The sequence below is a fragment of the Musa acuminata genome, chromosome BXJ2-6, assembly GCF_036884655.1.
Source record: "Musa acuminata AAA Group cultivar baxijiao chromosome BXJ2-6, Cavendish_Baxijiao_AAA, whole genome shotgun sequence".
Lineage (NCBI taxonomy): Eukaryota > Viridiplantae > Streptophyta > Magnoliopsida > Zingiberales > Musaceae > Musa > Musa acuminata.
In genome coordinates, this window is record NC_088343.1 from 20862814 (window position 1) to 20887527 (window position 24714).

At 36.3% G+C, this 24714-nt stretch overlaps 2 protein-coding genes and 1 long non-coding RNA gene across 7 annotated transcripts; 1 reads left to right on the plus strand and 2 right to left on the minus strand.

Moving 5' to 3' along the window:
- Window positions 1-3633: 3633 nt before the first annotated feature.
- On the minus strand, window positions 3634-10290 carry LOC135615201 (uncharacterized). The gene is made up of 2 exons (XR_010487906.1): window positions 10107-10290; window positions 3634-4740 (listed from the first exon to the last, which is right to left on the minus strand). It is a non-coding gene; the product is annotated as an uncharacterized LOC135615201 (long non-coding RNA).
- Window positions 10291-10761: 471 nt separating this feature from the next.
- LOC135615204 (uncharacterized) lies at window positions 10762-14358 on the plus strand. 3 transcript variants are annotated; one of them, XR_010487907.1, is made up of 3 exons: window positions 10762-11289; window positions 11957-12342; window positions 14071-14358. XR_010487907.1 is itself a non-coding variant. In XM_065113381.1 (2 exons), exons 1-2 carry the CDS (start codon window positions 10823-10825, stop codon window positions 12210-12212), a joined length of 723 nt encoding a protein of 240 aa, XP_064969453.1. In that variant the 5' UTR covers window positions 10762-10822; the 3' UTR covers window positions 12213-14358. The 3 variants fall into 3 exon arrangements, 1 of the variants encoding a protein (XP_064969453.1); XR_010487908.1 differs by having other exon boundaries at window positions 11960-12342; XM_065113381.1 differs by having other exon boundaries at window positions 11957-14358.
- A 1010-nt stretch (window positions 14359-15368) lies between these two features.
- On the minus strand, window positions 15369-22963 carry LOC135615203 (uncharacterized protein At3g49140-like). Of its 3 annotated transcripts, none has more exons than XM_065113379.1 (13): window positions 22804-22963; window positions 22001-22124; window positions 19329-19554; window positions 18869-18971; window positions 18722-18786; window positions 18518-18625; window positions 18318-18416; window positions 17545-17698; window positions 17370-17420; window positions 17174-17283; window positions 16831-16983; window positions 15995-16099; window positions 15369-15889 (listed from the first exon to the last, which is right to left on the minus strand). In XM_065113379.1, exons 1-13 carry the CDS (start codon window positions 22826-22828, stop codon window positions 15785-15787), a joined length of 1428 nt encoding a protein of 475 aa, XP_064969451.1. In that variant the 5' UTR covers window positions 22829-22963; the 3' UTR covers window positions 15369-15784. The 3 variants fall into 3 exon arrangements, with proteins under 3 accessions (XP_064969451.1, XP_064969450.1, XP_064969452.1); XM_065113378.1 differs by having other exon boundaries at window positions 19329-19557; XM_065113380.1 differs by having other exon boundaries at window positions 16004-16099; window positions 19329-19557; window positions 22804-22962.
- Window positions 22964-24714: the final 1751 nt, after the last annotated feature.

The window sequence follows — 24714 nt, forward strand, 5'->3', positions numbered from 1 at the left end:
TCTTGGAGCTCCTCTTCTTGGTTATAGTTGACAGACATGCAATGTAAATGCCTGTTCATTGTAACAAAGAATGATGTCTGTGACATCCTCCTGACAATAGTGCACCTCATGCTGCCGCAAGCATGACAAATTTTGCAGAGATTAACGATACAATGCCCAAACTCTACATATAAATTGCAGACTGAAACTACTAGTTTTATTGATCTTATTTGCTTGCACCAAATTCTTTCCTTGGACTTACAAATTGCAAATCGGCATTATTTGCTTGGACTTACATGTACCATACATACTATTCTTGTTCCTCGATTCTCTAGGTGTCATTCGCATTATGGCATGAAGTCTATTGTTGGTGTAGTAAGTTTCGCATATTTCTGTGGATGACTGGAATCTTGAGATTGGCATATACCTTTTCCCATATGATACTGGCATTTAAGTTTAACAGATGTATGCTCAGAGATTTAGAAGTTGATTAGTTAAGACGTTGATGAGTGTCCCAAATTGTTCTTGTTAGATTAGAAAGAAAATTATACAGCTTATCTTTTTATTGCTGAAATTCTTGGAGGTTTTGATGAATGTTAAATGAACCTTGCAATTCATGCTTTGAATACTTTTGAGAAGATGCTGTGTTTGGATGATTCATGGAACAGATTGGAAATGATAAAATATGATGTGGATACTGCAAGCAACAGTGCTAGTGATTAGTTTCTTCTCTGTGATCTAGTTGTGGAAAGTCTGAACTGTTGCAAGCAGGCAGCTAGCTGTTCAAGTAACTACTGGTCTCCTGAAAGAAACCATGTGCTTTGCTTGCCAAAGGACATTTAAAACATGTTATTTTAGGGATCCCAGTCATCCATGCAGCTAAGCAACTTCTTCTTGTCAAAGGACAGTTTGGCACTCTGAATTGGGCAGTCAGCTGCAAAGTGAAGAAAGAAAGCGTATCTATCGAGTAGTGAAAAGTGTGTTATCAGACCCTCTTGTTCCATGTTCACATAATTTAGTCAATTAGCAAGTAGAATGGGTTGCACTGCTTTCAGTATTCATTTAGCTCGCACAGGACTTCATACTCTTTAGCAAGCAGGAGTGCAGGTACGGCTTGCAGATACTCTCAGCATCCTACAGGTTGGTGGATACTGAGTGATCTAGCTACTTCAAAAAGACGATACAGTGAAAAGAGAATGGAAACCTAAAAAAGATATAAATGAAAAGAAAAAGGTGGAATAGATGTTGATCATAAGTGGATATGGTGGGAAGTAATAAAGAAAAAAGGGGATGGCTAACTCTTTCATCAATTACAGGAAAGAAGCATGATCAACCAAAGTTTTACATGAATTTTTTATGGCCAACAACTATTAAACATATCTTTTTTAATATATACATGTATATATTTATAGTCATACATGAAATTTATACAGCTGACGATTGATCATCAAGAAGCATTAGCATGGTAAATAAACACCGTGAAATTATAAGCAGTATGATATGAGATACCTCATGCCTGAAACAATTTAATTCAGTATAAATTCAAGGAGGAACAAGTAACTAATCTAAAAGGAAAACAGGAGATTTCTCAGAGCAAGATCACTTGAATTGAGTTTTTGTTATGCTCCATCATGCAACACTTAAGAATACAATGCAAATTCCGGTGTATTATGAATCATCATGGATATGCAGCTATAGATATAAAAAAATGATCAGGACTCGGACACCGTAAGACCAAAAATATTATACGGATGTTTTAGCTACAAATACTGTTTATAGCAGAAATTATGTGTTAGCACAACTCTAATTCCATGATAGATTGGAATCTGTGGTGTATCATATCAGTCACTGCCTGAAGACAGGGATGGCTGGTCCAAGAAACAGATACAGTTGACTTGGGAGACGAAAAATTAGAACAACAATGACAGTGAAGATTCGATCAAGATGCTTATTCACTTCCATATCGCTTTGTCCAATTTATTAGGAGGTGTAGTGTGTGATAGAAAGCATTTCGAGTTTCTTTGCTATTTGCTATTTGAAGGTCAACATGCACCAGATTTTGATCAAATAAGACCATTTCAGGAGGAGATAGAGAATGAGAAGAAGAAAGAAGAAAAAAAATTGAGGAATATGTTTGTTTACTTGCTACTTGTCTACTTATATGTCACAGTGCAGAAATGAGAAATCATCAGATCATAAACGTTCAAATGGACATATGCCAGTTACACCTTACGAAAATAGTTTGGAAAATACAAGTTGAGCATTGCTGCACCTTATTAAAGATGGGGAACTGTTCATGCAACCTCCTAAATCATTTCATTCCTGGATGCAAGGAAATGCTAATATCTCGAAGAAACCTACAATGACAAAAAATCAAAGTTCATCATTCAGAAAGATCTCTGGATACCTATTCGAGTTCCTCTAATGGAGATGAGAAAGGGGATAAGCGGGGGACCTTTGTCCTCGAACAAAGCATTCGTGTCCTTGTAGTTGGAATGAGTCGAACCACTGCATCACCAGAAACCAACACCATTAAGAATTGCATTGGAGTATTCATCAAATATGAAACAGTAGATCTTGATCTGTTAATTCTGTAATCTTCATTAGCAATTGCACTACTTTTCGCAATAACATCCGGTAGGTAGGTAGCAGGAAACCAACAAAAGATCAAAATTGTATCAAATGCTTTTTTGTCTTCGAGCGTATTAAATATCAAGATTGAAATGCAAATTCATTGAAGAGACCAGAGCATTTGTATCGGAATAGATGTTTGATATACAAAAGTAAATTGAGACAGAAAACCTAAATCACACAAAAGCTGCATCTTGCAGTTTACTGCTGCTTGATGCACATCAAGTGCAGAATGGCATGATTCTTTTGCCAAGCATGAACAGGTTCAAGCAATCTTTCACAACATTGTTTTGGCCATGGAGTGAGGCAGGAACCATCACTTCGTTTGGTGACCACACTTTAACCGATACAGCAAAACATTGCATAAGCAATGTTTAATGTACTTGTGCTTAAAACAGAAACAATCTCTAATGTTTAATTTTTCATTGCATAAGCAATGAAAAAGATCAAATCCACAAAACATTCTCTGATGTTCATAACAGAAACTTGTACTTTGTACTTAAGAATATGAAACTCTTGTTAAATCCACAATAATTAACAGATTCATGAGACATAATTAACAGATTCATCAATTATGAATATAATCATAATCGTAGATTCATTAGTTATGAATATAAATAAAATTATGGTCCTCGATTACAGTTTTTAATAAAGTTTCTTTTCGTCCGTCAAAGAGAAATCTAAAGTTCTTAAGGATACTTTGTAATTGGAATGTCAAATCATCGATTAATTCAGAAAATACTCATATGGATTCATTATGTACGCTTTCATATTAATATGTTTCTTAATTATTATAGAATTTTATGCATATTATTGTGGATTTAACAAGTTATATATATATATATATATATATATATATATATATATATATATATATATATATATATATATATATATGTATATGTATGTATGTATGGCATATTAAAATTAATTATGATTAATATGTTATTCTCAAGTTTGCAAAAAATATACATGTAAACTCTTTGAAAGAAAATTCTTCAAAATATTGAGACCCATCGTCCATGAATATACATACTCTTCTCGTTAAATCCATCCCAAAAACTCTTAAGGTTACTTACTAATCAGTCATAGCTAACAGTAGGTATTTTGAGTTTAGAAATAAGAAAAAGAAGGGTTCAGCTCTCGTCATCCCATGAGAACAAAATGGTTGTTCTACTACCGTCACCAATTAAGTCAACTCTGGAATCCAACTTGCAATCCACCCACAGTACAACAGTGGATGAAGCCACCGTGATCCTCTCTGTACCTTTCTTCTGATCTTTCTTTTTTAGGTCATTGTGACTTCCTCCAGCATCAAAGAAGATTACTAGACGTCCCCCAATGCATTCTCGAGTGTCACCTTCATCATCATAACCGGTGTAGCCAGTAAAAAAGCCTGTTCAAACAAAATGCAGGCAGCATTTATATAAAAGTTTTGCAATGATAAAGACAACTGCAGAATAATTTGTTTCTTCTACCTTTTGTCTGGTACACCACCCAAATTTCTAATGCTATACATCATCCATTACATGTATCTATCAGGTTTGTGCAACCTAATACATTTATTAAAGGTAAAACAAAAGAGATTTAGTAGATGGGGCATCACTATTAGGGTAGTCCAACCACCAACTACAATTAATTCCAGAGTTTAAATAAAGGATATGGGTTCACTGCAGGATCATGTCCTATCTATTGTTCCATTTTAAACCCTGCACCAGGCAGGATCCTATCTATTACTTGACAAGGATGACCAACGAAACCTAGATGCAAACCTTTGAGTTTGACATACGAACAAATCCCCATTTGGCCAACCTTACAAATATATACACCGGGGCTAACATTTTCAAGTCTTCATTGATCCAAACAATCCTGCAAGCAATGAAGGCTGTGGTGAGATTGCTGCCTGCCCTTTTCATCTTGCAAGCCATCTTCGCTGCGACGACGGGTGATGCTCGCTACCTGAGGGAGCACAGCCGGTGCGATGAGTTTTATGCGGCAGAGGAAGGTGAGACACTTCAAACCATCAGTGTAAAGTGCAACAATATCTTCATTCTGGAAGACAATCCTCAGATCAACGACACCGATGATGTCGGGCCAGGAACAGTGCTGTATATGCGGCAGATGTGAAATCTGTAATATTGTATGCATCACACAGAATCCTTTGTAACTTTTTATTTCTAATCCTGAAAACATAAATGAGAAAATAATATGTGCAGATAGAACATATGTGAACTCTCTGTCCCGTCATATATTTATGCATCAAATATTTAAAAGTTAGTTAAATAGGACCAAACCAGCTGTGGTAATACTGATAGTAACGATTCTGGTTGCCGGATATTTGCGGAGGCTGTGTTCCTTCACTAGTTTTGCTCTTGGAAAAGGGCATGTTTTGCTGCCACAGAGCCACAGCAGGTTGCTTGCTGTATATTACGAGCATTGCATTTTGAACAACCAATAACTGTTCACCAATTGGCAAACAGTCAACTGCTGATCCCGATGCACATGCCTCGGGAGAACTGTAAATGCTTACCTTGAAAAAGAACAGCAAAAATTTATGCCATAAGAGAAAATTTAAAATATGTGATCAGCCTGTAATGTCTCGTCTAACTTGGCAAATCACGGTAGACTCTAAAACACAAATTGTCTCATCCAAAGTAATGATGGATGAGACAATTCACTAAATGGTTTCTAAAAACATTCTACAAAAGCATCAGCAAGAGAAAATGATAGGAAGCCAAGCATAACAAATTTTTTCCCATGTCTTATCAACTTATTTTGTTATTTCTCCTCACTTTTTCTTATTCTACTAGGAAGAAAACTTTTCCTAAGATTTTATCTTCCTTACCATGTAATCTTGTTCCTATGTATTCTTCTTTCTTTGCAGCCAATATAGAACCTAAATGAGACTCCAAGTATAATTAGTAATATTAACCCTCCTAAAAGAAGTTAAAAATGAAATTAGATTGAAATGAAAGAGGCTCAAATAATACACTAGCCAATAAAGTTCACAAACTCTCACATCCCAGATTTATAAAAGGAATAATAAATTAATATTTTATTATTCATAATTTACATAATAAACTTCCTTTTTTATTTTTTTTAAATTCAAATCCTTATCTTTACAATAGTAAATATTCTATTAATTAAAAAAATGATCACACAAAGTCTCTTCCACCTCGGTTTCCTCGGCTTCAAATCTATTATAAAGTAGTAGATTACTTTAAAAATAAATATAAGATAAAACATATCAACAAGAATCTCAAAAAAATTATAAAAATAATCTTTAATATTCATGAAATATAAATAAATATCAATAATTCAATAAGAAATTATAATATGTCGATTCATCATAAAACTTATGCAATAGAAAAACGATGATAATTTCTTACATAATAAATAAAATCATGCATCAGCTACATACAATACATACATAATAACTAAAAAACAAAGGCGTACATTACACCCAATGGTGCACTCTCCAAACAGTGGATGGAGAGACATATTCCACGGGATGAATTCCTCCTAATAGCGGATGAAGATAATCCATATCGCATTCCCAACAACGGATGAAGTAGTATCCCTCACCCGCCTAAGTGGGGATATGTTCCTCCCAACAACGGATGGAGGAACCATCTAACCATCACGTCTGACGGTCTGCTAATCCCCGAAGGGAATCGCCATACCTGCCCTCGGGAGGGATATATAAATATCCATAATCATTCATTTACACTCATCCATTCAACACATGCATCGAGAAATCAATATGATTAAACATTATGAGATATCATATAAATCTAATAGACTATGTTCATTGGTGGCTCCGCACTATGATGGGCCCGTAGCTCCTTTCACAGGTTGCACTCCCAATGTAAACTACTAGTCAAATCACATCTGCTACATGATACTAATCATATCAATATCATAAACATAAGAAAATAGAAAACCAATAATCATTTTCAAATGATATCTTCAGATAAAACCTTTAAATTCATCAAATCATAAAGGCATAAAACATCAATCTCTCAATAGTCATCAATCAACCAAAACCCTAATTGGAATAGCTCAATTGACTTAAACCAAATTCAATTCGATGATGATCAAACGGAAACAACCTCAAATCCTTATAGAATCGGTCTGGAATCACCCTAGACTGGTCTAATCTAGATTTAATTGATCTCAATTAGGTCAAGTAGATTTGAACTAGTCAAGTTAGTATGGAACCACCCTAAACTGACTTTAACCGATCAAACCTATCTGATTTAGTCAATTAACGAGCTCAAACCAATAGAGGGAGAGGAAATTGGACTATGTCGTATAGTGCTAGCCCAAATCGAACCAACCCACCTGTCTTAGATGGGTCACATACACTACATATGCCTGTTCCAAGTAATAGGTTAAGTTGAGGTACAATAGGCTAGATAGAGGAGCAATGATGTGTCTAATGCCAATCGCATAGTTGGACATGCTTAACTTCATGGACTAAGCTAAGCCTTATACATAAGTTGAGCTGAGCCTTACCACTAAACTAGGCCATGGCTCGTGAGTTAGTCGTACCTAGACATATGAGTTGGGGTCGTATCTGACCACATGGATTGGGTCGTACCTAGTCGCATGAGCTGGGACAAATATAGCCACATAGATCGGATCATACCTGGCCACATGGGTTGGATCATGCCTGATCATATGGATTAGGTCGTACCTTATCATATGGGCTAGCTCCTACCTGGCCACATGAGCCGGGTCATGCCTAGACACATGAGTTAGGCTATACTTGGCCACATGGGCTGAGTCGATCTGGTCTAATAGATCAACCTGACTCAAGTCAGACCCCAATTAAACTCCTCTTAAAATATTTAAAGAATGACTCAAATCCATTAATTAAATTCATGACCTTAAATTTAAAACTAATTACAATATAGAAATTCACACATTCTTCTTAATAACATAGATATATCTAATTAAATAAATTAAAACTATTATGTTAATCCAAAAATAAGAATTTTAATAATTAAACCAAGATTAAAATTTAGTTAAGCTTCAAAGATCAATATAAATCAAATAATCATTCTAACATCACAAAATAATTATCATTATTTACTAATCATGAAATTTCGAAATTAAAACATCATATTATAAAATCATAACAATCTCAACATCAAGATTTCAAAATATAAATCAAAGCTAGTTAAAAAAGAAATGATCCTATCTCTCCTCGACCATTCTTTTCTCGATATCATCTCCTCGGGAAGTCCTCATCTCAATCCTCCTATTATTAAACTCGGTGAGGAAGGAGGGAGGAGTAGTCCCAATTATATAATAGAAGATGAGATCTCTCCAAAAGGTAAGTAATAATTTAATTCTTATTTTTAATTTATTTTTAATTTCTTTTCACATACAAAGAGAGAAATATAATATTCATTTCTTAAAGTTCACACACGAAAATAGAATATAAACTATTTACTTCCTAAAAATCAAATCACTCATTAGAAAATAAATTAATTAATAATTTAATTGATTAGTAGAATTTCTAACTTATTCACGAAATCAAATTTAATCATTTCTTTAACTATAGTACACAAATATAAAAGTTAATAATAAATTAATACATCATTTATAGTAATTAATTTATGTTAAGGGAGAAATTATCGATGATTACATTATCAGATAATATCTAATTTATTATCAGATAATATCATTTATAATAATTAATTTATTTTTATTTTTCTTTCACACACAAAGAGAGAAATATAATATTCATTTCTTATAGTTCACACACGAAATTAGAATGTAAACTATTTACTTCCTAAAAATCAAATTACTCATTAGGAAATAAATCAATTAATAATATAATTGATTAGTAGAATTCCTAACTTATTCACATGATTAAGAAAATTAAATTTAATTATTTTCTTAACTATAGTACACAAACATAGAAGTTAATAATAAAGCAATACATTATTTATAGTAATTAATTTATGTTAAGGGAGAAATTATCGATGATTATATTATCGGATAATATCTATTTGTAAGTGGGAAAAATATGTTAAAAACAGGATATTGTTTTATGTAAATTGTTTCCTGCATAAAACCTGCAGTTTGTATCATTATTTTATCAATTTAATCATCGAGGAATTGGTTAATAAGAGTATCGGCTAAGTCAGCAAAGAACAAGTATATTTCTGGTTCCCCTGAATTTCTAGTGATCAATAAAAATTGATGCATAGAAGACTTTTTCACTATCAAATGCCTGTAGTATAAATGAATTATCATTGTGAGTAATCAGAATGCCTAGAGTACTGGCTTTTGCTTGCATGGTATCATAATCTCCTCAAACAAACTAATAGATCTTCCTGAATCTATGTTTTATTGTAAAAAATCTCATTCAAAGGCATGTGGTATGTATCAGTTATAAGCACTTCCAGCAAAACATGCCATATCATTTTCCTTCTTCCACCAATTTTGTTATGGTCTGTAATATATCTAACCAGGATAAGATTATTGTTTGGCATACAACTTAATATGCCACCAATTACATCCATGCAAGCTGAGAGGTAAGGAAAATGAGCAAATCAACAGATGTGAGTCGAGAGAGACAGCTGCCTCTCATACTTCTCAGACAGTAGCATCGCATATATTATTTTCAAACTTTGGTTTCCTTTAGTTGAATATTACAATTTGTTTCATCTAACCTTCTTTACGCACATAAGAAAATTATGAATGATAAATGTATTGGATACCATTCTTACAGTTCCAGATTATTGATAGGTCTAGTGGCAATTCAGATTAACTAAAGTTGACAGGATGCAGATGGACTCATTTGACTATGGTATTGTTGTTAACATACTGAAAAATTAATATTATCTAAACTCCGATGATCTGAACACCATGCAAGCCTTACAAAATGTTGATGCTTGTGTAATCAATTTTCCATTGTGAACAAACAAAACAGGTATTTATTATAAGTTGCATGTCCTTCCTCCTGAAAGATTACAGTTGATAAAAGGAGCAACTTTAATCTTCTGTAATAGGTCTATAATCATCTTTCTAAGTCTGACTCAAAATTTTTTTTCCCACGTATCTTGAACTACCTTATGGAGAATGATGCCAAGTTCGGCCTCAATAATAAATCTAGTAGAAAAATCAAGACAAGCTATTTTGAGAAGATATTTGCACTTCTTTAACTGACTCAGAACGTATTATACAATTGTTCTTTCAAATTATGCTAGTTTTCTTCATGTAAGACATGTAAGACAAATTGAAGCGATTAACATCTTCCAGATCAAATTAGGTTTACGCATGCTTAAAAATGAAATTTTGGTTCTTGAAAACAATTCCACAAGGTAAATGACAATCGCTACGTACACTTCGAGATTCCAGATTTATCCGATAGTAGAACAGCTAGAGCTCGATTAAGGCATTACGGAACTGAACATTGCATCAACAAAGAAACTAGAAAATCGTAGAGAGAAACGAGAAGGCCGAGGAAAAGTGAGCACATTGCGGGAGAGGAGGTCGAGGACGGGGAGGGTCGTCGATGGATCTGATATCGTCCATGCTGCAGTCGTTCCTGGGGCGGTCTCCGATGGTTTTGTCGGGCTCGACGGCAGCGGCGGCGTGAGCGGAGAGATCGGATCAGGAGCATGCTGCCGCCCTCGCTCTTCCCGCTTCTCTTCCACGCGCCTCCGCAAATCACATATGCCTCTTTTGGTTCCGTAAAGAGGGAAAAAGATATGCATCTCTAATCTCAGCCGTCCATCAGACTCATCAACTTGAGCACATACTTACACATAAAGCAACTTAGTGGCCTCTCGCCCTATTAATTAATTACGGCCCAGACTGCTTCACTGAAAGCCTAACCCTCTCTCGTACTGCACTTTCTCGGCACATTAATTACGGCTCAAATTGCTCGTTAGTGAAAAGCTTTACTCTCTTTCGTGCTGCACTTTACACGTTTTCAAAGCTATATATATCTCTCATCTCAGCCGTCCATCATGTTCGTTGACTTGAGAACATGATGACTCGGTCCATTAATTGAAATTGGCCCATAATTACGGCCCATAAATGAACCAAGCAGAGTCGGCCCATTAATTGAAATTTGCCCATAATTACGGCCCAAATCGATCGAAGCCCTACCCTCTCTCGAGCTGCACTCGCACACAGCACTCTCTCTATACCCAAGTGTAACGAGAGGGGAGCCGCGCGGGCAAAGCAAATGGCGACGGCCCCCCCGCCTCCTTCTCCCCCTCCTCTCCTCCTCCGCCCCGCCGACACCGATCCGATCCCGCCCATCACCGGCGCGGCGGAGGATGCGGTGCTGCTTGCGGCGGAGCTCCTCTCCCGGGAGGAGGTGCTTCGCCGCCGCTCCCGCCGGGTGAAGCAGCTCGCCAGGCACTACAGGGAGCACTATTGGGCGCTCGTGGAGGAGGTCCGGTCCAAGCTCCGCGAGTACTACTGGAGCATCGGCGTGAGCCCCCTCGAGGTGGACGGACTCGACACAGCGGCGGCGGCCGCGCTGGCCGAGGTGAGCGGGGAGAATGATGACGGGGTTGCAAAGAAGGGTTTTTGCCGCATTTCCGAGTGTATGTCGATGGCGATGCCCCTGACGAGTTACTGCCATGGTCACATACTCTGCGATGACCGGCAGACGCTTTACAAGCCTTGTACCTACGAGACCTGCAGGTATGGATTCCCCTTCATTTCCGTTACCGCTGCTTCTTGTTGGTGTTGTGCTTGTGCAATCATCAGATGTTTTCGTTATTGTAGAATTATCAGACGCTTTAAAATATGATCTTTTGAAGTGATTCGGAGCCATGAAAGGTTGCAATATGGAGTTTTCCTCAACAAAGGAAGTGAATTTAGCTTGTGGCCTGTGGTTAATGACGCCCACCTGGACAAGCTTAACACTATTGTTTGGTTTATACGCTGAAACTGATTATTATCAATAGCAGATATTCGGAGCTATTAACTCAGGCCTCCTTGTTGTACTGATTGTTGCCATCTGTTGCGCATGCGTCGCCATGCCACTTTTTTTTAATTATATTTTCTGAAAATGTTATCTAAGAAAGCAATTTTAATTGAAATAATCTTCTTTTAGTGGATTGTTGGCTAGGGCTTCAACTTGTAATTTCTTAGACAAGGAGCCAGGCGCTGGTCCCTTGAACAAGAAACATAGGAGGATCGAATACTGGGTGTTACTCTTAGATCCATGCTACTGGTTGTTGGTTCAATTCTCTACTCCTTTTGCATATCGGATGCGATTGAACTATATGTTACTCTTACTGCTGTTGATTGGGGACTTATTGTCATGTTAAACTCCTATGAATTATATTTCTACTTTGGATATCAGCAGTGGACAAACTTGCGGGAAGCCAGTTCTCCAAGCTGCAGTGCCTCCTTTCTGCACACTGCACATTCAAAAGGCTCAGAACCATCTCTCACAAGTTTTCAGTAGGGAAGGCTTTAGAGTATATTCTTCTGGCAAGCCTGCTCCAGGTTTTCATTTCATAATTGCTGAATACATCCACCAGATCCAAATCAACAGAAGGAAAGCACCAAATGCTGCCAGTACAAAGAATGCAGACAAGGATGAGAACGCTGGTTAATGTTGGTTGTGTTCGATGCTGTTTGGAAGAGTAAAGACTTCTTATTTTTGTGTACAGAACTTGCTATTGTAGATGTTATATAGCAGGGGAGAGGGGCCCATCTGAAAGAAGAAAAACGTTCTCATACAAGGTACGCTTTTGGTGTTCTTGAATTATGCCTTCTACATATTATGCATATCATTTATTACTTACGGACGTCGCTGGTCCTAGTTACACCAGACCAGGGATTGCTGGCCAATGTATGATGCATGCTGTGTTCGCTTTGTTCAGGGTCATGCCATCAACAAGCCAGGCATTATCTCTAGGCTTATTAGACACACATGCATGCATGCACCATGCCAAGCATACATAAATTTAATGCTTTAAATTTGAAAAGTTTACTCCAATATTGCTTCAACTTTGAAATTCAAAAGTTCTCAGTTCGTCATAAACGGTCTTATATATCATAGATTCATAAAAAATTGGACTTAAAGAAATGTTTGTCTAGCTTGTTTGTGCCATATGATCCTAATAAATGGAGTTGGTTGGGTTGGAGGTGGAGTAGAAAGCAGTTGTGATTGGCGAGATCATTGATCCTGCATTCTCAAAGATTTGAATGATGAATAATCCTGCGAAACAGCTAAAGTAATAGGAATTAGACGTAAGACGATTCCAAATAGAAAAACTTGAATCATTTTGGTTTGTTTAAGGGGATAAAAGAGAGGTAAGATCTATCCCTAAATATTAATATGAATTATCTGTGAATTTCAATGATCAAGAGTTGCCGATTAATGTGAGAAAGAACCACAGAATACCTGGAATCTCATAGAAATATTTGTTTTTTTTATTAAATTTCCATTCATGTCATTTCAAATAAGTCATATCTTGTTCAAACCTGAATAGAGTTGGGATTGTAGTTAAAGCAGCCAATAGAAAACCAAAATAAATATGCATATTAAGCATGAAACAGTGAAATTAGAAAATTGCATTCTAATTGTACATTATGGTGTTTGTGAGGCAAGGGTGTTCAAATTAACTTAGATAGAATAGCTTATTTCCATCGATATCAAAGGATGCCATTGCCAGGCATAGTAACTCTTAATTAGCTTAAAAAGAAGTACCTCCTTTTCTGTAATTATAATTAGAAAAGTTGCCATCAAAAGGATGCCCCAACTCTTAATAAGAATAGTTTATTTCTAGCAATTGTTGCTCCGACTCTTTTGGAGACCATGGCAATAGCCTTTTGTATTTAAGTGAACTTGCTAAAAGAATGTTAAAATGGATCGGGCATTGTCTTAAACTGTGCAGACATACTGGTTTGAGAATATGTTATTTTAAAAGTCTTCTGATTGTCCACCATCTGTTGCTATTTGTCAATATGTTAAGCTCAGATATAACAACACAATTCCCCCAAGGCCGGCTACTCATTATTATGTGAATTGATACGAAGTACCAACAGATCAGCAGTGACCTCATTCTTTTAAATATCTTCAATAAAACTGCAATGTTATATACAGAAATTTTGGTGAAATCCACAAGTGCCAACTTTTATTGAGTGTAAAGGCATCCATAAGTACTCTGTAGATGATGCAAATAAAATTGCTGTGTTCATCTTTTATTGCAGAATCTTGTTAACTGCACTTGCACTGTAGTCTTTTCTTTTTCTCAATTTGGTCACTATGAAACTTGATTGTTCTGACCAAACACCTCCATTATCTATTAAGACTCTCCTCTGAGTTTGTTGCAGGAGAGGCAGATAGTGAAGAACTTACCTGGCAATAGACAACAAATCCATGAGACATCTGCTCGATTCCAATATCGATATTCACTAATTTCTCCAAAATGAACCTAACCCAAGATTTTGCTTTGCATTTGGCAGGTTTGTGGATGTTCTTCTTCGGTGCGAAACACAAAGTGCTACTAGTTACATATTGGAATTTAAAATTGAATACTTGGGAGAAATGGAGATCTCAGCTGAGGAGATGAAACTGGGACTAAAAGAGTATCAGTCATTTTGTAACTGAACAATGTATAGTACTGGATGCAAATCTGAAACTATACTACCGTGATTGATTCCTTCCTTCCTTTTTAAGCAAAGCGGCAAACAGCAGCAGTTGCTTTTGATGTTTGCTTGTGTCTTTTAACTCAGTTGGCACTTGTGAAACCATCTGTTGTAGATTTCTTTGATGACTTGCTGTTTTGAAGCTCATCTTGGAGGAGAAATTCTTGTGTAATCTCATTCTGTATTAGTAGACTTTTTTTTTCGAAAAAAGAAACAGAAAGCCAGTTATCTATGGAACTTAAGAAAAGAGTTTGTATGTAGATGGCAGATGTCTGCATAAAAATTCTTTTGCATCCCTAGTTAACCAATTAATAATCCTTTCCTAATAGCAACTGCTTCATAGTAATATTGTATCCCTTCTGGACAGATTCCTGCATTCATAAAAATAAACAAACAAGAAGCATCAGAATTGCAATATGATAAACCCAGATCTTCCATTTGTCTCCCTCTAATCTAATCTAATCTAATCTAATCTAGGAGGCATCATAGTTTTAACTTACACCAACCCTCCAATGAGAGATTCCAAGTAATCATTTACTCTGAATTATTTAGCATTTTTTGATTTTATCCAAACAACATCACGACATAAAACCACCACTCACTAATGGCTGTTGATGTACATGAAAAAAGATCTGAATAGCATCATTAATTTAGATTTAAAAAAGTATTTTCAGTCAGGGATTCAAGTTCAATAAATTAATATATCAACCTCTAACAAATTAATGGGGCTCGATTATATAACCTAATGGTCCGGAATAAACATTGAAGTTATACTGACCTGAGGGTAATGTATTGCATGTTCGTTCAAATTTGGGAGGGAAGGAGTGAAGAAGATCCTGCAAAGCTTGAGAAGCTAATGCCATAGTCAATTGCAGTACTGTTTACAAGGTCGTCCTCTTGTCAGCTCCTCCAATATAGTAGTGTGCTCGGCTTCTAGTGACTTACAATTATGCAGGCTTAATGTTCCACCTTGCAAGCAGTCTCTTGGGTGACCTTGAACCAGTTTGCAACAAGCAATTCCAACACTGACATGGTCCAAGGAGGAGTTCAAATCAGTTCTAACCTGGTCCACATGAGATCTTCCAAAAACATCTATACACACAAGTAATCACAGCTGATGTTGGTAAATGTTATACTACTATCACTTTTACCAGTACAAAGCTTTTAAACAGAGGATCAGCGTCATACACAACTGCAGAAAAACCTTGGGAATCACCCTACTCAAATAGTACACTGAAGCCTTCTCCCCTTTCCGAATCTCGACACACAAAGATTATTCTCATGGATCATGGATTAACTTCCGCAAAATGACAATGACCAGTGGCCTCCGGTCAAAATATCGACATGGTGCCATTGCTAATGGAAAAGCTTTCCTAAAGTTGAAAATTCTGCTGCAAACCAGCACACCCAACATGGTCCTTAATTGCGTCCTATGTGCATGTCTTGGCTGAACATGAGCAGACATTATGCTATGAACAGACTAGAAATAAGAAATTAACTTATTCAAAGTGAAACTTGAGACATTTCCCCTTTACAACTCCCTGATGCCATCGGTCGCAGTTCTTAGGTTTTTCCTGTGATAACGTGGGAAAAGCATTCTCTTGATCTTCTTTTCAGCTGCACTCTCAGACATGGCCTGAAACAAATGGCAAATTACTGAATGACTGAGCAGAAAAGGTAATTGGGAGTAGAACTAACCAAGAGTACTTGTAAAAGAAATAGAAGAAGTTCCTTGCATTACAATGCTTACTCTAGCACTGAATGGAAAACGAAGAGTTCGGGCTTCCATCCCACAATATACTCGTACATCTATGCCAAGACTATCTATGCCAATGAGATTTGCTCCCTGTATGAATTGGAGAGAGTTCACAAAACAGTCGATCTTCAAAGGAATGGGCGAGAAGAAAAATTGTAATAATAAGAAAACTTGCTTCATCAGGTTATTAAAATATATAAATTGTAATCTTGTTTTGAGAAATGGCAAAGCGATGAGAGTTTCATCCAGAAACTGTCTGTAAATAATAGCAGTGAGTAAGCACTAACCTAAATAAAAGAGAAGCAAAACCTATAATTCTGATATGACCACATGGCCAAATGACAGGATAAAGATGATTGGGTAATGCAATCAAGCAGTAGCATGCAAGACTTAAGTTCATAGCAGCAAATTGAAAGCATACTGTCACAGCATATTATGCTTTCTAACATGCAACTTGAAAACCTAGTCAGGGCTAAAAATAAAAAAGACCAAAAAGACATGATAACAATGGAAATATTTCAAATAAATTTGAAAGAGATGTACAAATCTAAGCCTGATGAAAGAATTCTCCACATGAGAAGAGAAGCCTAGCCCTACATTCTAGTACAATACTGTTGGCAAGTTACAAGTTAAAGGCCTACTGCACCTCCACAAAAAAATAAGAAATTTTTGTTAGGTTCACTATCTGTCAAACTTGAGGATGTTGCTGTCCTCAGTAACACGGAATCAGTGACCTAATTAATCCCCAGGATATGGAGTCAATGATCTAATGAAGGAGATCAACAAGAATAATATCTGCCATTGTCGATAGAGAAACTTACCTCAACATTAAGGCCCTTCTTCCTGCGACAAAGAGCTTTCAGAGCAACATTGCACTGCAATCCATATTCATTTATGCGCTCTATAATTGCTGACGCAGAATGTGCAAGGAGATCAGGTTCTGCATCTTGAAATTCTTGCAGACTAATCAACGACTGCATGAGTTGAAAAATAGTTGATGAAATCATCTCCTAGAACTCTAAAAATTTAACGAAAAAATTTCAAATAATGTGATACTAGAAATATAGGTGTTCAAGTTATTCTTTTGATAGACAAAAAACATAAGTTCATATGAAATAATTTTGGAGCATATATTAGCAGTATATCATTGTTAAGTGTACTTGCCTGGTCACCATATACAGAATGTAACTCCACCGTAATAATCTCCAATTTGTAAAGTGTGGAGCTTATTGTGCTTACATCACGTTTGGAATCAAAACTCAACATTCCCCCATCTACACAAATTAAAAGCTCATCCAATTATCCAATCAGTTAAAAGGATGACTTGACAAATTAAAAAAATCATTTGGGAATTTCATACCAATCAAGTCATAAGCTCTCGCGACCTGTTCCTCTTCTTTCTCAGACTCATCTGCACATTTGACAACAATGTTACACATTATATGCTCTTATAGAAGAAGACAACAAATTACAAATCAGGTTTTTTTTTTCTTCTAGAAATTGATTTCATCACAAACTAAGGTGTTATAAATTACCTCTCCAGTCTGAAATATAATTGTCACCATCATCACGGTGGAACAACCTCCTTAAATAAGATTCTTCATCTATAAAAGCAGGTCTTAAACAACCAATAATTTGAAGTCCATTTGATGGCCAGTCCACCACCTTTCCAAACTTTGTCTGGACAACCTATACAATAACAGAAACCATATTGTCATTTTGCTTGACATCATCATAAATCAGGCAAATGAACAACATGCTCTGCTAAAAGCAACACAAAAAATTATTGCCATGCAAAGCATCAAAATATTCAATCTAGTTTCTGTCGAATTCTGTGGTTCTCCTAACTTTAGAATTAAGGCCCAACCTGTGTTCATCTTACCAAGTAAAATCCACAAACAAATGCAGGTGCACGTGCACACATATAAGGCTATATCTTCACAGGAATATGTGAATTTTCCAATAAGTTCATTCTAATCCATGATTCTGAAACAATCCATGATTCTGAAAACTCACTCTGAGTTTTAGCAAAACACTGCTAAAACTGGTATGTTAGCTCTATGGCAGCTGTACTTTGTGAATATCAGAGAGGTAAACAAGCAACAAACATCTATTTAAGTGACTGAGCTTCTGATGCTTTAGAGACTAAATGCATCTTCAAGCATTTGACTGTCATAAGTTATATCAGCAAGCAAAGTAATAGTCATATTTAAGGCCTGTCTAAGTGAACAAGCAAACAATAAGGTGTTTAGCCTCCAGGCTCAAGATTTAAGTAAATTTCACCGGCAAAATTGTTCGTGAATCCTACCTTGATCAAACACTTTGCAAAATACAGAGGATGAATGTAACGCAAAGTATCTGGCATGCCCCAATTTATAAGAGTATCCATTACTTCCGTATCATCAATCTGCATAGCAGCAGATACATGAGACTAGAATAAATTTTAGTTCTCAATGGTTCGCAACAATTATTGTCCAATAGGTTTCATATTGTTTTGACAGCACAAACCTCATTAAGTTCAGATACACCGATATCATTTTCACCATCCATATCAAAGTTATCTGAAATTGTACTGATTTCTTCATACGTAGGCCAGTCACTCCCTATCAAAACCATCTGCATAATCATTCAACACAGATAAATTGCTTACCAATTTATTTCAAGAAAGAAACTGAGAAATGGCTGCCATAATCATGTGGGAAAAGTTATTACCACGGGGCTGTCTGCACCATGATCTTGCAAAATATTTTCATCATCGAATAACTCAAAAAACATATCTGGAATATATGAAACATCAGGTGTTAAAGGAAAATTGGGTTACATGACAGCACAAAAAGGATGTTATCCATGAAACCAGACCTCCATAGTCATCAATGACATACTGAAATTCTGCCCATGAGACATGCCGATGTGGTTCATTATGTACTCCTCCAGGAAATATGAGCAAAGCCTTGTTATTAGCCTAGAAAAACAAACAGAGTCATCTTCAATCCTTGGAGGATCATGAATAATTTGCAATTTACATGGTCAGATAAATGCACCTTGAATATTCATGCAAAAAGGAATTTTATAACAATTTTCCCTTTTTCGGCAGCATAATTATTTAGAAAAAGCAAAAATATATTAAAAGAAGAATAAGAATTGGCAACCAACTAGAGAATAACCGAAGAAATCCTCTTGCAAAGTTTTTACACTAGCAGATACTCATAATTGTCGACACTAACCAGCAGGCAAGCCTCCTAACATGTCCATGATAGCCAACAATAATGTTCAACTAAAGACAGCAAAATTTGTGCTTCTGAGATTATAAAAGGGTCACCTCGACAGTTGTCCTAGCTAGTTCAGCATTTGTGAGCACAATGTTCTTGTTCTTTTCACGCTCTTTCAGTTCTTCAAGAGGGTGGTAACCAAGATCTTTATGATACTTAGATGAATCAGGTACTGAGTCCGAGTAGTCAGCAGCAACCCGAACTTTTACAGATAGCTCCTGTGCTGTTTGCAGCCAATATGATTGCTTGGACCCGAAATATGGGCTCCTCCATCTGCTGCTAAAATGAAAAGAGAAGCATGCAATTGAAAATCAATTATAGGTCGGCAAGGGATAGATAACAGACAAAGTGAGAAGAAACGATACTCAGAAGATACTAGAGTCCTCCATACTGGGAACTTGAGCATTACATCATTTTGACACTACTGAGGCTTACAACAACTTAGCAGTACTTTTTACAAGCAGTCATCTACTATTGCTCTTAGAGTTAGCAGCAATCATAGTCTGTCATCGCCTCATTGGAAGCCGAACCGACTCTATAGAACTTTACATAAGCAGCCAATTTGGCATCTCCACCTGGTTGGTTGAGTTGTATCCACTACACCTAGGCACCTATTGCTTTTTAAGGTCTTAGCTCCAAAAACACCTGACCTGAACGCCCATACAAGGCCTAGGCAAGTATCTAGGTGCCACGACCTTTGTTTAGCTCTCCACTTAATTGCTAATTATTTGTCATTAGAGGGTAAAAGGACAGGGTTAAGTTTGAACCATATCGACTTCTATTACATGTACCTTTTTTTTTATTGAGGAGCCAACGCCAATCACCAAATCATGTTTCTTTACCAAGAGAACAAAAATCTTATTGCAGTAAATTCTATAATTTTGACCAGTTATAAGCAGTACTTTTTACAAGCAGTCATCTACTATTGCTCTTAGAGTTAGCAGCAATCATAGTCTGTCATCGCCTCATTGGAAGCTGAACCAACTCTATAGAACTTTACATAAGCAGCCAATTTGGCATCTCCGCCTGGTTGGTTGAGTTGTATCCACTATACCTAGGAACCTATTGCTTTTTAAGGTCTTAGCTCCAATGACACCTGACCTGAACGCCCATACAAGGCCTAGGCAAGTATCTAGGTGCCACGACCTTTGTTTAGCTCTCCACTTAATTGCTAATTATTTGTCATTAGAGGGTAAAAGGACAGGGTTAAGTTTGAACCATATCGACTTCTATTACATGTACCTTTTTTTTTATTGAGGAGCCAACGCCAATCACCAAATCATGTTTCTTTACCAAGAGAACAAAAATCTTATTGCAGTAAATTCTATAATTTTGACCAGTTATAAGCAGTACTTTTTACAAGCAGTCATCTACTATTGCTCTTAGAGTTAGCAGCAATCATAGTCTGTCATCGCCTCATTGGAAGCTGAACCAACTCTATAGAACTTTACATAAGCAGCCAATTTGGCATCTCCGCCTGGTTGGTTGAGTTGTATCCACTATACCTAGGAACCTATTGCTTTTTAAGGTCTTAGCTCCAATGACACCTGACCTGAACGCCCATACAAGGCCTAGGCAAGTATCTAGGTGCCACGACCTTTGTTTAGCTCTCCACTTAATTGCTAATTATTTGTCATTAGAGGGTAAAAGGACAGGGTTAAGTTTGAACCATATCGACTTCTATTACATGTACCTTTTTTTTTATTGAGGAGCCAACGCCAATCACCAAATCATGTTTCTTTACCAAGAGAACAAAAATCTTATTGCAGTAAATTCTATAATTTTGACCAGTTATAAGTAGACCTGCACAAATTTGTATTATCCTGCATCTCAATAAAATTTTCACATAGCACTATTTCTAGTCATTATAAATTCGCTGGAATCAGCACTATGTTGCTCCATGTTGTTTGATGTTTAGATAATAACAAAAAGAATTGTTATTCATAATGCATAGAGTCCAGGTTATTTATAATTGACCAATTTTTTTGCAACTATAGGACCTTTTTTTTTTTAATGAGTTCATATAAGTTAATAAAAAAATCCATGATTGTTGCCTTCTAAAAATATTGCATGATCTAAGAACACTTTTACATGCCAGTTGGTTGATTTATACATAAAAACATACATAAAATTTCTCTAGGTGAATGCCTAGCCACCTAAGTGTTTTACTTCATCCAAGGTTCCTACAGCAGTCACCAAGCAGGACCTGCTAGACTCTTTGCAAGTTATGTTATCAAGAAAGTTATTGCAAAGATGCCTGCATAGAAATACCTAGATACAGGAAATTCTATAACTGTTCCTCATTCAGTGGGCACAAAGAATGACCTGTAGGCAGACATGAAAAAGAAGCAGCCCAGTGGACAAGTCTCTCACCATTGAAAGCTTTGAGGAGGACTAACACATGTAGTCTTACCCTTTAGCTAGACATTAATGGTGCACAAACATGACACAAAAACATATATTTTTGTAAGGCATGCTACTACCAGAATGATAATATAAATTCTGATCAGGATCTTCACATCCAACACCAGCATGTGATTAGCATGAAAAATAACCAACTCAAGTAAGCAACAGATAAACAAGTTTCTCATTTGAGCATTTCTTTCACATCATAATTTTGGTGAAAAAGGTAGCATCCTAAACAACTGAAAATTTTCCCTTCCTATCTCTTGTTTTCACACGTGGAAAACACAGAAATAGGCAAACAGCAAAGGTGAAATACCTGAAGCTAAAATACTCGGACACTCTCCGACCATCCAACGTGGACTTGATCCAACTAGCTGCAGTCCCAGCTGATAGTGAACAAGAAAGTCCTTCTCGATCGCACAACTGACCGTGGGAAGATGCTGGAAGAAACATGATGTAAGACGAAAAAAAAAAGATGTCATGAAAGTCGGTCTATCAATTAAAGCATTGACCTGCAAACAATAAAAACAATGGACCCTGACATCAAATTCATATCAACAACCTAAGAATTCTATCATCCTTAAACATAAAGCCTCTGTCTGAAAGAGATAAAAGCATCTGAATTAGTTTGCAGTTCTCGTCACGAGAACTAGAAAAGAAAGATCTCTCCTTTATCAGATATATCGAAGTGTCCCGCATCGGATACACAACCGATCGGCAGTTTCACATGGTCACTAACAAGAACCTCCAAGAATCACTTCATTAAAGAACTCTTCTTTTCATTGGTACAGCAAGATGCAAAATTGACGCAGGACGAAATAACATCTCATCAAGAGGAGACGATCTGCACTGAACAAAGAAGCTGCTACAATCATCTCCTCCCCCTTCTCTTGATGGATCAGGTGGAAAAAAAATCCCAAAGTGGTATCTTTTTCACCCAAAGAGTAAGCTCGAAACAGAAGACCCTCTTTTGAGTCCTTTCTCTGTGGAGCGCTCCACGATAGCTTGGGGTGGCAGTAGGGCTGGCGCGGGTTTCTCGTTGTCCGCGCATAAGGAGACATGGGAGGGAGGTAGATAAGAGAGGAGAAGTGAGAGAGAGAGAGAGAGAGAGGTGATTACCGGGGTAAACGAGGCCGATCGCCATGAGAGGGGGGAGGAGGGATGAAGGAGTCCGCTTCAGAGGGATTCCCCTCCGCCTGTTGCTGCCGCCATTAAACTAAACATAGGTTTAGTGTCGAAAGAAACACAAGACACATGGAAGCAGCGACACGCCCCTCGCCACCACCGTTTTTATTTTTTTCCTCCGTTGACTTCTATATATATATATATATATATATACATATATATATATATATATATATATGTATATATATATATATGTATATATGTATATATATATATATGTATATATGTATATATATATATGTATACATGTATATGTATATATGTATATATGTATATATAAATATATGTATACATGTATATGTATATATTTATATATAAATATATGTATACATATATATATACATATATATATATATGTATACATGTATACATGTATATATAATTTTTCTTTAATTAAATAATTTATAATATAAATCTATATATACTTGGCTGTATACATTAAACTTGGGTCACGAGTATTTGATTTAATAAAAACATAATTATGTACTTTAAAGTAAAAATATATATACAATTTAAATAGCATAAATATATAACTGAGTTATTGCTGTTAATAATATTAAAAAAATCATTCATTGGGTTACCGATCAAACTGATGGATTAATTGGCTGGACCACACAGTTATATATTAATTAAAATTATAATATTTATTATTATTAATATTTTTTTTTGAAAAAATAGATTAATATCTATCATGACATCCATAATAACTAAGAGACAAAGGGTAGCATGTGTTGTCATTGTCTTTAAACTTAGATCACACATCAAAGTTATCCACCACAAATATTTTTGAAGCGTTTTACATAATTTTTGTGAATATATATATATATATATTATATATATATATATATATATATTCACAAAATGGTAATTAATTTAGCTGATAATGATATTGATAAGTCTCCAATAGTGTCATGGGATCCAATAAAAAGGAACGGTGAAAGCTACGAGTAAGAGAGGCATTTGAGGCGAGAGCAGGTGTTGAATAAACTGATCGCTGTGTGGCCTCACCGTGAATCCATTTGTGATGGCTTTGGGAATCCGAGTTGGATGTAATTGAGATCTCACTTGGTCCCATAATAATATTATGGTGGCAAGACGGCATACCAGAATATGCACCGAAAGCACGAGGGAATCAAAGCATCTGCAGGCGAGGAGGGGAAGCCTGCAGTCGTGTCGTGTGAGAGCCACATGTAACAGGAGAAAGGTCGAACTCGGACTGGGATATGGAGATAGATAAGCACCATGCGGCAGACAATTAGGGAGAGAGAGCGAGTTATGTATGCTGTTGGTCCATTCTGGGTTTCTGCTGTTGCCCTGCCTCATCTTGTCTTTAACTCTACAGTGATGATGGTGACCAGCGGCAGTGCAGCTATTGTGACTATTGTTACTGTCTCATTAATTTAATGAACTTAAATCATTCATCTAATTTTATCAGCTAGTTCACATACAAGGGACATCAAATATGCAGGTTGGATTCTATCTTACAACCACTAGCTCGGCAGCAGAGCAATCATAATTTTCCTCTGCATTACTAATATGAGTTTGGTTTGAGCAGAGATTATTCTTATAATTATCAGTCATAATTTATGGTATCAAACCGATATGAAGTCTGGATACCCAGTAAGTCAAAAGGATATTCGGATACCTAGCTGAATTTGGTATTATTTTTATTAGATTTTTTTTAATTAATCTAATTTCTTTAAAAGGGGAATATAGTAGGATACTTTAAATTCTACAAATATAAAATTATCCTTTGTTGAATATCAGATTTTGATGATGAAATCAATTGATGAGTTTACGATGCATTTTGAGTGACGCATGACTAACTTTGATCAGAAAAAAAAA

What these genes read in the sequence shown, in the direction of transcription:
- LOC135615204 (XM_065113381.1), top strand. Translation starts at nt 10,823, where the DNA reads ATGGCGACGGCCCCCCCGCCTCCTTCTCCCCCTCCTCTCCTCCTCCGC. An exon ending in TGTACCTACGAGACCTGCAG is followed by an intron (nt 11,290 to 11,956) that starts GTATGGATTCCC and finishes TTTGGATATCAG; the next exon opens with CAGTGGACAAACTTGCGGGA.
- LOC135615203 (XM_065113378.1), bottom strand. Translation starts at nt 22,828, where the DNA reads ATGGCGATCGGCCTCGTTTACCCCG. An exon ending in TTGCAAAGTGTTTGATCAAG is followed by an intron (nt 17,699 to 18,317) that starts GTAGGATTCACG and finishes GTTATTGTATAG; the next exon opens with GTTGTCCAGACAAAGTTTGG. An exon ending in GAGAGCTTATGACTTGATTG is followed by an intron (nt 17,284 to 17,369) that starts GTATGAAATTCC and finishes TAATTTGTGTAG; the next exon opens with ATGGGGGAATGTTGAGTTTT.